This window comes from Rosa rugosa, chromosome 4 (assembly GCF_958449725.1).
Source record: "Rosa rugosa chromosome 4, drRosRugo1.1, whole genome shotgun sequence".
Lineage (NCBI taxonomy): Eukaryota > Viridiplantae > Streptophyta > Magnoliopsida > Rosales > Rosaceae > Rosa > Rosa rugosa.
The window spans coordinates 45,263,093-45,278,318 of record NC_084823.1 but is presented as its reverse complement, the minus strand read 5'-3'; the positions used below and the strand labels follow the sequence as shown (position 1 = coordinate 45,278,318).

At 38.7% G+C, this 15,226-nt stretch overlaps 1 protein-coding gene and 1 long non-coding RNA gene across 3 annotated transcripts; one reads left to right on the top strand and one right to left on the bottom strand.

Moving 5' to 3' along the window:
- Positions 1 to 2,678: 2,678 nt before the first annotated feature.
- Positions 2,679 to 5,031, bottom strand: LOC133744068 (short-chain dehydrogenase TIC 32, chloroplastic-like). Of its 2 annotated transcripts, none has more exons than XM_062172199.1 (8): positions 4,842 to 5,031; positions 4,162 to 4,393; positions 3,963 to 4,042; positions 3,729 to 3,882; positions 3,552 to 3,630; positions 3,367 to 3,451; positions 3,227 to 3,276; positions 2,679 to 3,025 (listed from the first exon to the last, which is right to left on the bottom strand). In XM_062172199.1, exons 1-8 carry the CDS (start codon positions 4,945 to 4,947, stop codon positions 2,861 to 2,863), a joined length of 951 nt encoding a protein of 316 aa, XP_062028183.1. In that variant the 5' UTR covers positions 4,948 to 5,031; the 3' UTR covers positions 2,679 to 2,860. The 2 variants fall into 2 exon arrangements, with proteins under 2 accessions (XP_062028183.1, XP_062028184.1); XM_062172200.1 differs by having other exon boundaries at positions 4,835 to 5,003.
- A 5,985-nt stretch (positions 5,032 to 11,016) lies between these two features.
- Positions 11,017 to 12,097, top strand: LOC133706596 (uncharacterized). Its single transcript, XR_009844627.1, has 2 exons — positions 11,017 to 11,530; positions 11,637 to 12,097. It is a non-coding gene; the product is annotated as an uncharacterized LOC133706596 (long non-coding RNA).
- The last annotated feature ends 3,129 nt before the right edge of the window (positions 12,098 to 15,226 follow it).

Here is a 15,226-nt window from a genome sequence, read left to right as displayed (position 1 = left end):
CCGAGGGACCTGTGGTTGAATCGTCCTTCTGAAATAGCGCGGGCGTGCCAACTCGCGGCCTATTGGCCGAGCAAAGTTTAGATATGATTTGCGCTTGTATCTGACTTCTTTCAAGTGATTGTAGGCCGAGGAAGGAACCCTCTCGACAGTTAGGTTTTAAAGCCTTTGTTGCAAGGACTTCGGCTAGGCGTCAATCCTGACCGGGATCTTCTATCATGTTCACTTCTTGGGTAAACTCAAAGGTTCGGGTGACAAGCGAGAGATATAGCGGGTGAAGGTACTCGCAAATCACGGTGAAGACGAAGGTGAAGTGGACTCGGTTGTCAAAGCGTTGTGAGATGATATGTGTGTGAACAGCGGATCGCATCGATCTAATCCGGACTGGCCGAAAGAGATCAATGAATGATAATTCTACGTTACAAACTACTCCTAAGTGCGAAAAGTAAAGTGCATATAAAGTAAATAAACAAGAAAGTAAAGTGCTTGAATGTAAAGTATTGAATTGAAAACTAAGAAACTAGAAATGAAAACAAGTTGTAAAAGTTGAATCGAAGGCAAAGTACCTATGAGATAGCAAGAGAAAAGTTTGTGAGTAAAAGTTGTATGTTGATTTGTTTGTGTGGTGCAGGACCCTTTATAATAAGTTACAAGGTGCTATATATACAAATCAAAACCCTAGCTAGCTTGTCCTGCAAGCCGTGGAATTTAATAGGATTTTTCCTTCCTTTTAAGATTGATTCGTCTATAAATGTTATGATTCGGCTGATATCTGGAATCTTCACAATTGAAATCCTTAATTGATTTGAACTCTTTCCTTGTGAGGATTTCTTCCTTGAACGGACTCCTCAGCCGATGTTTGTCAGTTGGGCTTGGCTGAGCATATCTAAGCTCCTTCTCGGTCCATCTGCGTAGTCACTCATTTGAACGTGGATTTCTCAACCATGTAACCGTGTGATCCACTTTCATTATCTTTTGGGTTGTTCGACCTAAAATCTCAAACCTCGGTCGAGTGATTAAAAGATGTCTCTATCTCAGACTCAAAACTCTAATCTCGGTTGAGTGATTGAACGATGTCTTTATCTCAGACTCAAAACTCTAATTTTGGTCGAGTGACCGAACAACGCCCAGTCATATGACTCAAAACTATAATCTCGGTCACTCAACTTTGATTTTGGTCAACACCTTCATTTCGGTCGTATGATCTAAACTCTATATTCTCGGTCGACCTAATGTTTATTTGACTAATTTCCTCATCTCAGCTGAATGGCCAATTAATTTCATTCTCGGTCGAATGATCGAGTGACTTCATTCTTGGCCCTTACTTAATCTCAGCCAAAATTATCTCTTATCCAACAGCGAAAGCTTAGTAGGTCGACATGCAAAAACAGGTGCAAACAGACGGCTAGAAGAAATCGGGATTCCCAAGCTTTGTAGGTAAATTGCCTCCTCCTTTGAAATCCGACTTTGTTGTAGTTATGAAAGATGTTGGTTGTTGTTGTGAATCTTTTGGCACCGATGTTACAACCCAATTCAAGGTCGGAGGTGGCAGCGCGTCCAGCCATTTCAGGCCTTCTATTTTGGTTTGTTATGGAGAGCTCATTGTTACGAGCATGTGGATGTAGTTTGGTAGCCATAAGATGAACTTTGGGATCTAGGAATTTTTGAAGTTTCAAAAATTTGGGTTTTGATTCGGGAAGATCCAAGAGTTGGATTACCCCATTTTTCGATAGATTGTTATAGTTATCGAATCAACTCAACTTATGAAATTTGAGCTCGTTCCGATTTGATTTCAAGCTTTTGACGAATTATCATTTTTAGGGTTTCGATTTTATTATCGTCAATTTATTTTTCATTCTAAAAAACAGTGATTCATAATATCAATTTGTTCAGGACGATGTGCAGATCGAGCTCGAGGAGGAATTCATAGGACGGTTGTCAAGCATTTTGGACTCTGTCATGCCATTAGTCATGGGCCTGTTATTTTGCGCTCAAACATACTCAACAGCCTAACTCGGAAGCAATGGAACATATCTAAGGAGGCTGTCAAGCATTTTGGATTCTGTCATGCTGTATTCTTATTCTATTTTTGTTTGGATCAGTAAGCTTTTAAGCCCTTTTCATCCAAAATAAAGAATTGTAATAGAGCAGGGCCTAGTAAGCTTGAGAATAAAGCAGTAATAGCATAGTATAGAAAGCTTGAAAATAGAGCATGACCTGTAACAATTGCAGTATGACCAGTTCCATCAATTCCTTCAGTAACTTGTTCTGCTGTGGAAGAGGCAGAGAATCCGGATGCTCTTTTCTTGCTAAATATCCCCATTTCTTTTGCAGATGATTGGTAACTACTGAGGTTACAGAGTAGAGAACTTTGAACAAAACCAACATTGCATATATACTTGACTTGCATTCATAAACTACTGGTGACAACTAATAAAAGAGACAGCCCCCTGATTATAGATACCAATGGAGACCACTTACCAAATTCAGTTTTAATAATCCTTTTTCCTATATATAATGATTATGAATCAAATATTCTTGCTATATGTCCTTGGTGCATGGTTATAATCTACTAAGGAAAAACCAAGAAGGGTTATCAATAAAGACGAGTAATAATGCAAATTAGCAGAGCCATGACGTTTGTGCAAATTGAATGCATTTGGAATTTATAATAAGCAACAGAATAGAATTTGTGATGTTGCTCTCATATATGGAACAGTGTCATTGAGTAGGACAAATTGTTTTGACGGCCAACTGATAATAAATTACAAGTATGGTACAAATATTTGATATGACAATTGATTTTCATAACAAATAGTGCAGAATTACAGCTCCCTAAAGCATGGCCCAGAAACCTCCACTACTACTTGAGATTGGTCAAACTCAAGCTAAAATCCCAGAGTCTCTTAGCCAAATCTGCATCATTTGCCTGAGATATCGGTTTGGTAATGTTACAATCCGCAAAGTATTCACCGCTTACTCCCTTAACTTGTGGATTCAGTGCCAAAAAGCATGTGGTTGCTGCTCCCTGCATGACCATGTTCAATGAGAAATAAACATTTGAATCACAATGTATATCACATTTCTAATAGCCATGCGACCCCTTTATTTATGTGGATCCTATATCGTAAGTGACGCTACAGTGTAGTAATATGGTTCATGAGTCCATGCAGCATTGCACTCAAAATAGTGATGCTACATATATTGTAAAACCTGATCGAAGCAGTACCTGCTGAATAGTTTTGCTCAAAGAAAGTATCCTGAGCACCTTAAGAACACCTGTGTCACGCCAAACAATAAGTAAGTTAATCATTGAAAACTCAAAACCCACACCAGTTCACACTGGTAAGCACAGCAGATGAAGCTTACACTTTACACCGATATCATTATGCATAATATTGGTGCGAATTATTCCAGGATGAAGAGAATTAGCAGTTATCTCAACCCTTTCTTCCTGTTTAGTGAACGTTTCAAAAAAAAAAAAAAGTTACCAATGCAACCAAGAAGTTCAGAAAGCAGAACAAATCTAAAATATAAAGGCACTCAATCACTACCTTGAGGCGCCTTGTAAGCTCATTAGCATGCAATATGTTGGCGAGCTTGGATTCTGCATAAGCAACAGATTTGTTGTACCTGTAAATTAGCAAGTAAAACACATTTTAATTAATAATCTTAAACCAGCGAAGCCTAGAGACAATTCATCAAAGACATGCTGCCATGCATAGTCTTACCTTGATTCGTCATTAATACTATCAAAACGAATTCCTTCACGGTATATATATCTATGGCCAAATGATGATACATTAACAATTCTCCCCTCTATGCTGCTTTTTCTTGATGTGTGTTTCATGTTATCTAACAGAAGATTTGTGAGAAGAAAATGACCTGCATATTGCAATTGGATGGTTCAAGTAACAAATGTATAGATTTATTAAAGCAGCCTGCAAAATTTGTAGGTAACAGACCTAAATGGTTAGTTGCAAAATCGAGTTCTATGTTGTCTTGAGATAGCTTGAATTTATCTGCCATGACCCCTGCATTGTTACTGACAACAAAGAAAGAAGTGCAAATTGTTTCTATATGAGCTTCTCACGGCAGTGAGTACTGAGTACATACAAGAGAATCAATGTGAGAAAAAGATCAGAACATGATTGCTTATCTTACATAAGGATATTCAAGGGAAGGCCTTTGGAATTATACTCTGCTGCAAATTTTCTTACGGATGCCAATGAGCTGAGATCTAACTCCATGACATCAATCTTAGCACTGGGGATTTCTTTAAGGATTGCTTCTTTAACATTGGTACCAGCATCTATATTCCTTACTGCCATTATTACATGAACACCGTGCAATGCAAGAACACGCGCTGTCTCTACGCCAATACCACTTGAGGCTCCTGAAATTGAACAAAGTTGAGACTTGAGTACATAGTTTAATTAAGCTCATATTGGTGTCTCCATGTGCTACATAATAGGAGAGATAGAACTTAAGGATACAAATATATCGCTGAAGAGACATCGATCTCAATGCAACCGAGAAAAAACCTTTCAAGAGTAGAATGGTTCTAGTTTTTTTTTTTTGAGAAAAAGGGCGGTGCGGCAAAAATGGTTCTAGTTTCACATACAAGGAATTAACAAAAGTAAGTCAAATAACTGCTTTTCTAGTTTTCTTCCCATAATTCATACATGGGAGGTTGCTTCTGTGACATATCGATCATATTGAGTCCTAGATATATATCAGCTTATAATTAAGCCTTAATTTCCATCTAAACCAAAGAGATGGAACAGAGCAGGACATAGTAAAGCTTGAAAATAAAGCAGTAGCACAGAGCATATACTTGTGACCTGTAACAATTGAAGTAAGACCAGTTCCATCAATCCCTTGAGTAACTTGTTCTGCTGTGGAAGAGGCCGAGAACCCTGATGCTCCTTTCTTGCTGAATATCTCCATTTGTTTTGCAGATGATTGCTAATGAGGTTACAGCTAGAACAGAGGATTTACCAAAATGGAGGGGATTCCCAGCTGTTTAGGAATGCAAATACAATATTGGTCAAAATTCCACAGTAAAAGCTTACTTTGAATATTATAGTCAGCATTTGCGTGCTTTGAAATTCGGATAACGTTCATACTGTTCATTTAACAGTAAAATGACGGATTTGCCCTTAATTGTTCTTGAGATTTACTTACGACGACCCTGCTGTTGTTCATCTAAAGCCCGAGGACTGAGCGCGACCGCTGGTAATGGTATTATCGAAGATCAATCGCTATCTGAGAGAGGGAGGGAGAGAGTTCGGTTCAATTGATAAAAGGTAACTTCTTTATGTATATATATATATATTTTTTCCCCACCCAATATTCAATGCTCTTCAATTTGTTTTCAGTCAACTTCTTTTCCAGCTATGATCCTTGAATTTGAATTTTCAGTTTAAGCCTTTAGATCATGATAATGGTTCTGTGCATTTAATAGTTTTAAGGAGTTTTATCAGCTTTAATGAAACATAGTTTCAGAGACTATGGGTTTGTTAAAAAAATATAGCAGCATTGCCTATGTTCAACTGTTAAAAACCATTCCTTTTCAGTAAACTGCTCTTAATTGCTTCTTCCATTTGCTACTGCGTTTGATTTGTAATCCTATTTTGTATTGACATTCTATGCCTCAGTTTTTCCTTAAAGCCAATCTAACTGTGTGTTTATCTTGGCCTAGGAAGCCTTTGGGTTCCCCTTGACAAAGTCAAAAAAAAAAAAAAAACTGTGTGTTTAATTCCCACAGAATTTTATCATCAAATACTTGCTAAGGCTTTAGCGCATTTCTTTCAATCGAAATTTCTGATCGTAACTTGGTCAAACCTTAGGTAAGCTTCTCTGCTATTTTAATATAATTCCCAATTTTGTGATGATGATATATTCATATACCTAATCATAGTACCCCTCCAAACAATCATCCTCGGTGAATGGCTTCATTTTATGGATATTTAGTTGAAGATAGTGTTTTGAGGTTCAATTGTGGTGTGAGTTTTAATAAGTTTGCCGAGGATAATGATTCAATCATAGTCTTATGATTCTGCATATGCCATGTATAAGTCAGATGGTAATCCATGCTCAAGAATAAAAAAATTAAAAATAAAATAAAAGAAAAGGTTAGGTTATGTCATGCTTCGGGGATAAGGTGTATGGGGCAACCCAATGTAATTGAGGTGTTTTGTTCTTATTTTGATTTATATATATATATATATATATATATATATATATATATATATATATATATATATATATATATATATATATTTATATAAATTTTTTTTTAAAAAATTTTATGAAGAGAAACTGCATGTCTTATTGGGTTTTGGTCTGAGGCAAGTTGGTATATTTACCAATTCTTGAGCAATTCTATTTACCAATTAATTGATTAGGTATGTATATGACTATATACACTCATACACACAAGGTTCGATTCTGGGGCATATATTTTATAAGTAGGTTCTTAAAGTTGTATAGGTCTTATACATGATTGCAAGGACTTATTGTGATACCAGAGGACCAGCATCAGTAATGTGCTGGGGAGATCTAGGAAACTTGCATAAACCAAAGAGCAACATTTTTTTAATCAAATGTACCAATTTCCCTTGCTACTTTTGCTACCAAAAGTGACAAGCTTTTCCGGAAGATTAATTCTACTGGTTTAGACAAAGCAACCAAAACAAATGTATTTGCTTGAGAGAAGAAAAGCTTTTCCAGTTATGTAATTGTATAGTTGCTATATGCTATATCATTGTATATTGGAATTCAAAATAAGGTGCTGTCTGTGATAAGATGATAGTTAGTCATTTGCTTATATCTCATTGTACTGTACATTTAGAATATGCTCACTTGCATCGATGGTTATTAGATTGTTTTATTTTTTGGCTTGCATAAGAACATGGAGGTGAGCGTTATAATTATGAAACTGAGTTTCGGAATTTCTGAAAGATTTATGCTCGGATGGGTGAATATGTAAAATAATTATGAAACTGAGGACTTCATTATATTTCTGTTAGTTGTTAGTTCAGTTAGAAAGAAAGCCATGGATAATTGAAAATAAGCTGTTTTGTCACAAAAAGAATTCCTTTTTCTTTTTCTTTCTTCAGCATCAGCCTCTGTGCACAACTATATATTGAAGACCTTTGTCATGGAAAGATGTTAAAAAAAGAAGCAATTAGGCTTTCAAATATATTTCTGCTGACCTCATTAGAGATGCCAGTTTCAAGAATAAGTCTGAAACAAATTCGGTGATTGAGGTAATTAATCAATAGTAGTAATTATTTACTTTTTTGATTTTCCATTCAAACGTACCTTCTTTCTCTTATGTCAGTTATGTGTAGATCTCCCTTGCAGCTCTATTTTCAAGTTGAGCGGCAACTGGTGATTCAGTCCACCAGATTGAAAACATTGATAAGAGATTTTAGATGAAATTGTAGAGGAACCACTTTTCAATTAGCAAAGATGATTTACCGAGACTGAAAGTATTCCTTATATATACTGACTAGCTAAAAAATTTGGATTTTATAATATATATTCTGATGTATATGTCTTACCATTCTGTAAATATTCTTCTTTTTCTTCAAGTAGTGAACAACTAAATATGATAAATGAGTTGGGATTCCCTTTTTTATTTATTTAAAAAAAAAAAATTGTATGCATATACCCTTAGCTCTGTGCCATACATTAGTTTTCTACATGCATTTTGTTATCATTATGACCAGTCTCTTGATCTTGAAAAATGAATGCATTCAGTTTATTGCCATGCTTCAACTGGATGAATGAACTCATCAACAAGCCTTACATACAAAGTTGTTAACAGCAACAAATCCCGCAGCAATGTGCGTGCGTGCGGGTGTCATTTCTAGTACATATATTAAGCGTGGATGCACTGTTACACTGTTTTAAGTATAGTGAACAGTCATTATTGCCCTCTCATTTCTGGAAAAATACGAAGCTGCCATTAATCACTGTTCATTCATGAGCAAAAAGACAATTTTTCCCTCGGTTGAATTTTTTTTACGGCTCTGCCACTGACCTTTTTTGTCCTCTCTCTTCCTCCCAGACCGAGTTTTTTCCTCTCTCTTTTCCCCCTTCTGCCTCCTAAACCGAACAACAGCAGCTGCATCAGGTAATGAATTCCTTGCTACGTTTTGGTTGTTTTTCACTGGTTGTTTTTGCTTCATATTTTTTTTTGCTTCTCCACTTCGTTGTTTGGTTAGCTTGGTTTAATATAGCTTGAGAAATTTGATATGGGTTTGTGAAAGAATAAAGATTGATTCTTTTCTCATGTAAATTAAGGGAATTTGAAGAAATGGATTTTAAAGTTTGCTAGAGCACAGAGCATATCTCAGCCATCACTATTCACTAATTAGGTAGCTGTGAAAGGATTTGCATAAGAACTAGGGCTGGCCGTGGTACGGTTGCCGGCGTTTTTGACGTCAGCCGAATACCGACCGAAACTCTTCGGTTTCGCCAAATGTGTTGCCGTAGCCGTGCCGGAGCTTTCGGTTACCGCTTTCAACGGTTGGTTTTGGCCGGTATTTGAAAATTCCGATTGTCGGAATTTGGAGAACTGCTGAGATAAAATCCGGCGAAGGAAATGAGGATTGCAGTATGAGGAGGAAGAAGAAACAGAAAGAAGGAAGAGTACAGAGGTGGAAGAATAGAGAAAAGAAGAAAAATGATGAGAAAATGGAGGAAGAAGAACAAGAATATGAGAAGAACAAAAGTCAGAAATGAGAGAGAGAGAGAGAGAGAGTGCAGAAAGAGAAAAAACAGAGGAGGAAGAGACTGAGAAAGAATGAAGAAGAGAGAGAATCATTCAATCATACTTGTCTCGAAGTAGAAGACAAGAAAGAGTTTTTAATTTTCTGTTTTCTGTTTTCTGATTCAAGTATATTTATTTATTTATGCGCAACCATTAACATGCAAGCTGGTGGCCTAGTGGTAAGTGGCTCGAGTTTGTAGCGAGAGTGGCAAAGGTTCGATCCTTGGCAGGCGCAAGAGGGTAGTGTTTTTTGGAATTAAACCCAGAAATATCTATCTCGGCTGGTTCGATATCACCGAACCTATGCAATTGGCTGTACCACTACCGAGCCGAAAACGTTGCTCCGGTACGGTACTACCGTACCACACCTCCGGCTACCACTTCCTTCGGCGCCGATGGAGGCGGTTCGGCCGGTTTCCGGCTGGTTTCGGCAGGTCCGGCATTTTCAGCCACCCCTAATAAGAACTTTCGAGCAGGCTTGAGCTAATCCTTTAATCCGGGTTGGAAAGTGATTGGAATAGCAAGTTTTTCCGCTGCTGAGTTGTTGGTTTACCATCTATAGTATATATTTAGGCTACTAAGCTGTGAAGCAACAATTGTTTTGGCCAAATTCACTTTTGTGTTTTTACAAAATTTGGCTCTAATTCCTACAGTTTAAAACTCAACAGGGTTACCATTACTTCCAAGTTGCAATCATGTCAAATTGGTATTCATCAATCTCTGTTAACACAACGCAATGAGCCATCACTTTTCTATTACCGAAATCAAACTTTAATTCTTATATTTTCCCCCAGATTCTATCTAGCCCTTATCCAAATCTTTGAGTGGCACATCTTTTAAGTTAACTTAACTGAAATTTCATCTGTTTTGGACGAATTTGACCTATTAGAAACTATAAGGATATGAGCATTAAACCTAAACTATAGAATCCAATGTGCAATCATAGTCAAACTAAAATTGAGAGGCTTGAAGGGAATTTGAAAGAATAGAACAGCTATATGTTGTTTTCTGGCTTCTGAATTTGGTCTATTTTTGGAGTCGAGTTAGTGAAATTTGCTTATAGTTGGAGTATGGATTTCTGTGGTTTGGTAATGCGAACGTGTTTGACTGACGAAAGAGTAGCATTTCTACTGATATTGAAAGGCTTGAAGAGAATTAAAGAAGATACTGACAAGGAAATAACAGAATATCAGCCAAAAAGTAAAATAAGAAGGGAAAGGAACTTTTTGCTTCTCAAAACATAAACTTTCTTGACAAAGGATTTTGCTGTTTCAATTTACTTTCCCTGATTTTTTTAAGGTCAGCATCGTCTCGCTTAACAGTGTTGTTTGGTATTATTTGCTGCACTTACAGAAGGAGAGAGAGAGAGAAATGTTGTTTGCCCTTTGCTTTGATGTGCACATTTTGTAATAAATTGTCAAGGAAATTCTATTTCCAGACGGTGTTTGATTTCAATTTTTATGTTATTGTCAAGATAACTTCTGGGTTCTAATAATTATCTTTTGCATGTGCCCCATCATCTTTTATGTTTTGATTTCATCTTAAACAAAAATCTGACGTCAACAAAATTGGGACTTTGGTTTGTATCAATTTCAGTTTATCTTTTCAACATTAGTACAAATGTTTGTGACTGTTAGTGATTTTGATGGTAATTAAATGTTGCAGTTTCGATAACTTTGATTCCGGGAGGATACGGGTATGAGACCTTAGCTAACATATGATATTTTTAATCACACATAATTGTGCTGTTGGTACATATCGATCTCTTTATATTCTGTCATCACTTTAGTGATCGATTTCTACTACAATTGTAACTTCTGTAAGCATATCAATAAAAATACAGCACAAAATTTGTGGTTGTTTCCTTTAGGGGTGGGCGTCCGGACCCGAAAAACCGAAAACCCGACCCGAACTGAGCAAAAAAGCCCGATTCGGTTCGGTTTTGACTTTGAAATTCTCGGTTCGGTCTAAGACCCGACCCGAATATATTTTCTCGGTTCGGTCTCGGGCCTCAAATATGCAGAGACCGAAAGCCCGAAAAAAGCCCGAACTGGCCCATTTTCCCATCATTTGCCACTTTTCCCTTTATTATTGGGTGTTATTATAATATATTAAATATAAAAAAAAAACCCCAAAGTAGTCAGACCAATGTCCCCACTTTGTCTCCCGTTTTTGCTTTGTCTCCCACTCTCTAATTATTAAATAATGGGCTTATTAATTATTAGGGAAAATCGTCCAAACAGTGTCTGAACTTTTCCAGACTATTAATTTTCGTATCTATACTTTCAAAAACATCAAAATGATACCTGAAGATTTAAACCCGATCCAATTTCCGTACCTGACAACAGTAATATCGTCAACGGCGTTAACTTTTAAAGGGTAAAATTGGTACTTCTGAAAAGAAAAAGAAAAAACTTGAAGTTAACCCTCTCCTTCCACCTGCTTTCGGATTCTTTTCTTTCTCTCTTTCTCTGATGGTTGATTCACTTCATAATAGTGCTAAAATTCTTCGGCCTCCAAAACCTTAATCTGGTTTATTCAAATTGAAGGGCTGGGGGCCGTGCATGGGCTGGGCGGGGCTGCAAGGGTTGAGCAGGGCATATGCGTGAGCTAGCGAGGCTAATGGACTCGCGGGGCTGGGCAAGCTTTGCGCAGGCGGGGTGTAGGCCGTGTGTAGCGAGGCAGACTTGCCCGAGCTCCAGGTTTTGCAGCTATTGGAGAACAACTTCACTGGGTCTATTACTCAAGGTATGGACAGAAATGGAAAACTTCAAATCCTAGACTTGTCTTTGAACAAATTGACAGGGCCTAATCCTCTATTTAATTAAAAAAAAAAAAAAAAAAAATTTGACAGGAGCTCTGCATCTTGATTCAAATGGGTGAGAACTTTCTAAATGGGTCGATTCCTAAAGGTTTCTTTGGTTGCCCAAACTCACTCAAGTGGAGCTGCACGAGATCGTCTGGGTCAGGGACTAAATTACCTCAATCTCTCAATAAACCATCTTGTGGGGAACATGCCATCTACCCTTTCGGCAATAGAGATATACTTGGCAAAAATCAATTTCCCAGTTCTGCTTGAAACCTCCTTCGCTGGAAGTAGAACCACTTTTGAAAAGTTCTTCCTTTATTTACTCCTCCTCTCTTGATCCTATAAAGGAAGTTCTTACTGTGGCCATACCTCATTTGCAACAAAGCTATTTCTAAACTACTATTTGATTAGACTACTGCAAAATTCTCAATCAACCTTCATTTCATGGATATCAACAGAACAAACAATTAAAACCTCATGAAGTAATCCAAAAGAAATTAAAGATATAGTTGATGCTCCGCCGCTTCCGGCCTTGTCATTCTCACCGCACAGGGATAAGATACTGTTCTCAAGCGGAGAGTTTTGCCACCGTTGACAGAACTTGCAAGACCAGAGGAGAATTTTGCTGGTGTTCGGATTGATGAAAAATGCAATACAAGGACTCGGATGTCGTTTTATACTGGGATTGGGATTCATCAATTGTTGTTGGTGTTGGTGAGTAATGAGGTTGGGGTGGTGAGGTGGCGGGGAGTGGAGAACGGGTCGTCGATGTCACTGGCGGCGCTTGAGGTGGAGGCGAGCTTGAGGGCATAGAGTCATAGACGATGTAAGTGACGGAGACGAATAGGATGAGCCAAGACGAGAAGTTTCGGGGTGGCTCCGCATCTGATCTCAAACCATATGAAGTACCAATTTTACCCTTCAAAAATTAACGCCATTGACGATATTACTGTTGCCAGGTACAGAAATTGGGTCGGGTTGAAATCTTCAGGTACCATTTTGATGTTTTTTAAAGTATAGGTACGAAAATTAATAGTCTGGAAAAGTTCAGACACTGTTTGGACGATTTTCCCTAATTATTATATAGTTTATCATGTCAGTATGCCACATGATCGAGCTCTCTCTCTCTCTGAACCATCTCTGCTCTCAGCCTCCCTCTCTCTTTCTCGCGCTCTCTCTCTCTGAACCATCTCTGGCTCTCAGCCTCTCTCTCTCTCTAAACCATCTCAGGCCCTAGTTCTTCCCAAATCCCCGATTATTCAAATTGAAAACCTAAAACCCAGTTCATTTCATCCCAAATTTAATGGCATCAACACAAACTTCTTCCCAAAGTTCAAGTTCTAAATCTGATTCCGATTCCATTCATTTCAATTCGAGGACCCAATACGAGGAAGACGAAGAGGATGAAGAAGATGAAGTCATCATGAATCCACTGAAAAGCCGACCACATTTGACATTCTCGGCGCCGTTGCGAGCTGCTGATGATGATGAATGTTTGGCTTGCTTTCTCTTTGAGACTCGACCCTTCTGAGAGTGCAATCGCCAAAACCAGTTGAAAGTCGCCGGAGAAGCTCCGGCTGCCGCAGCCGACAGATCTGCTCGAACGAAGAAGCTGAAGCAGTGGCTTGGCTTTGGGACTGCTGTTGTCTTCAACCTCACCCACTAAGGTTTTGGACCGAAAAGCCCGAAAACCCGACACTAAACATAACGGGTCGGGCTCCTGTCGGTTCTCACATCTTAAATAGACCGAACCGGCCCGGACCGATTACTTCGGGCTCGGTCTCGGTTCTGGCAAAATCCGGGCCCGGCCCGACCCGAGCCCAGGCCTAGTTTCCTTAGTATGATTATCTCATTTATAGATATAAAATTCTGAGCTACTGTGTCTTAGCTTATGATTGCAACTGCATTACATACAAAATTTGTTAAAAAACACTATTACATACGAAATTTGCAGGAAAAAAACATGCAAACCCGCAGCATCGCGCGGGGGCAATTCCTAGTAACAGATAATACTCCTAGTACAGGCATGATCTAGAAGCATACATGTCAGCTTGCTAAGAAACAAAATGAAAAAAAAAAATAAAACTCAAAAAGTATCATCATAAAAGATTAGTAATAGTGTAGATTAGCAGCAGCGGCGGATCTAGAAGTTTTTCTCAGGTAAGGCAAGATAAATAATAGATTTCTTTTCAATTGATTTTCAAAGAATTTTTTTATATATTTTAATTAGAGTTATAAACTCTTAAATATGTTTACTCGACTCCTTCTTGTGCTCTGCTTTACTCGACCCTGTTATATACTGCCCCCTCTCTTCTTCATAATAGATTAATAGATAGTCCCCTCAAAAAATAATTCTGAGCAAACTTATTATGATCCCATTCCTCAGGACAGTGCTGGTTGCATAATCATAAGATTCATAACCCTGGCCATAACACTTCAACTTTTCTATGCAAACATTCCAGTTAGTACGTTTGTGGTTTTAATATGTTAAGAAGAAAAAACAGGTTTTTTTTTTTTTTTTTTTTTAAGTCTCGTACTTTTTTTCGTCCTCCTAAACTCTCTCTAGCCCTAGAGCTGCGAGAGAGCACATACACCACCAGGTAGCTCCATGTCCGGCGGCGGTCATGGATAGCGCTGGCTTCGGCCGCGTTGTCTTTGTGATTGCTGCCGGATAGGCCCTTCAATGCCTGGGGATGAGGTCGGGAGAGAAGATGGTTGTGATCTGTGGATTGGCAGGTTGGTTTTGACGGCAGGCGTGGGCGGTTTTCTGGGCGTCCGTGGTGGTTTGCTGTGCAGGGACAGAGCGATCCAGCTTTTGCGTGATCCGTGGGCGTCTGGCGATGGTGCAGCGAGTGGGGCTCGGGGCTGGGCGCTGCACGGCAGAAGCTCGGGGTTCGAGGCGGTGCTGGCTTGTGGCGGAGCTTGATAGCCGGGCTCGGGGCGAGGCTGGCGGGACTCGGGGCGCGACTGGCCGTGGCGTGGCTGATTCAGGACGGGGCTCGAGGGCGGCGCTGCACAGCCTTCTGTAGGCGTGGAGGAAAAAATGGTATGGGTTTGGTCAACCCTAGCTTGCTGGGCCATAGATTGGGCCTCTTCTCTTTGGGGCTGCCCTATTGGGCCTTCTATTTAGGCTGGGGTTTTTTTAGCCCTAAGCCCAACTCTAGGATAGTAATTGTATTACTTTCAATAAGTCCCTAATTTTTTTAGGGAGCTACGCACTTTTGTGCTTCTAGCGAATCTTTCAGAGTAGTACCAATGGAAGATTCATGCTATTTCGATGTATTTAATGTCAAATGAGTGACCTAGTTCTATGTACCACTGTGGGTACTAACACATCTTCTTGTCTGTCTATAGATGGCAGTGGAAGGGTATGTAAATGTCATTCTGGCTTTCGATCAATATATTGGCTACTGCCTTCTTCTTTCAAAAAAAAAGAAGAAAAAACAGGTTTTTATGAAACATGAGTAATAATGTAACGTAAATATTTGAAAAAAATAACAATAATGTAACGTAAATAAGCCTAGACGTTTCATAAATTGAACACATCTGGAATTTATAATAATGAAATTTGTGATGTTTCTCTTGGCAATTTGAATTTCATAACAAACAGTGCAGAAAAGGAGCCAGCTACACCC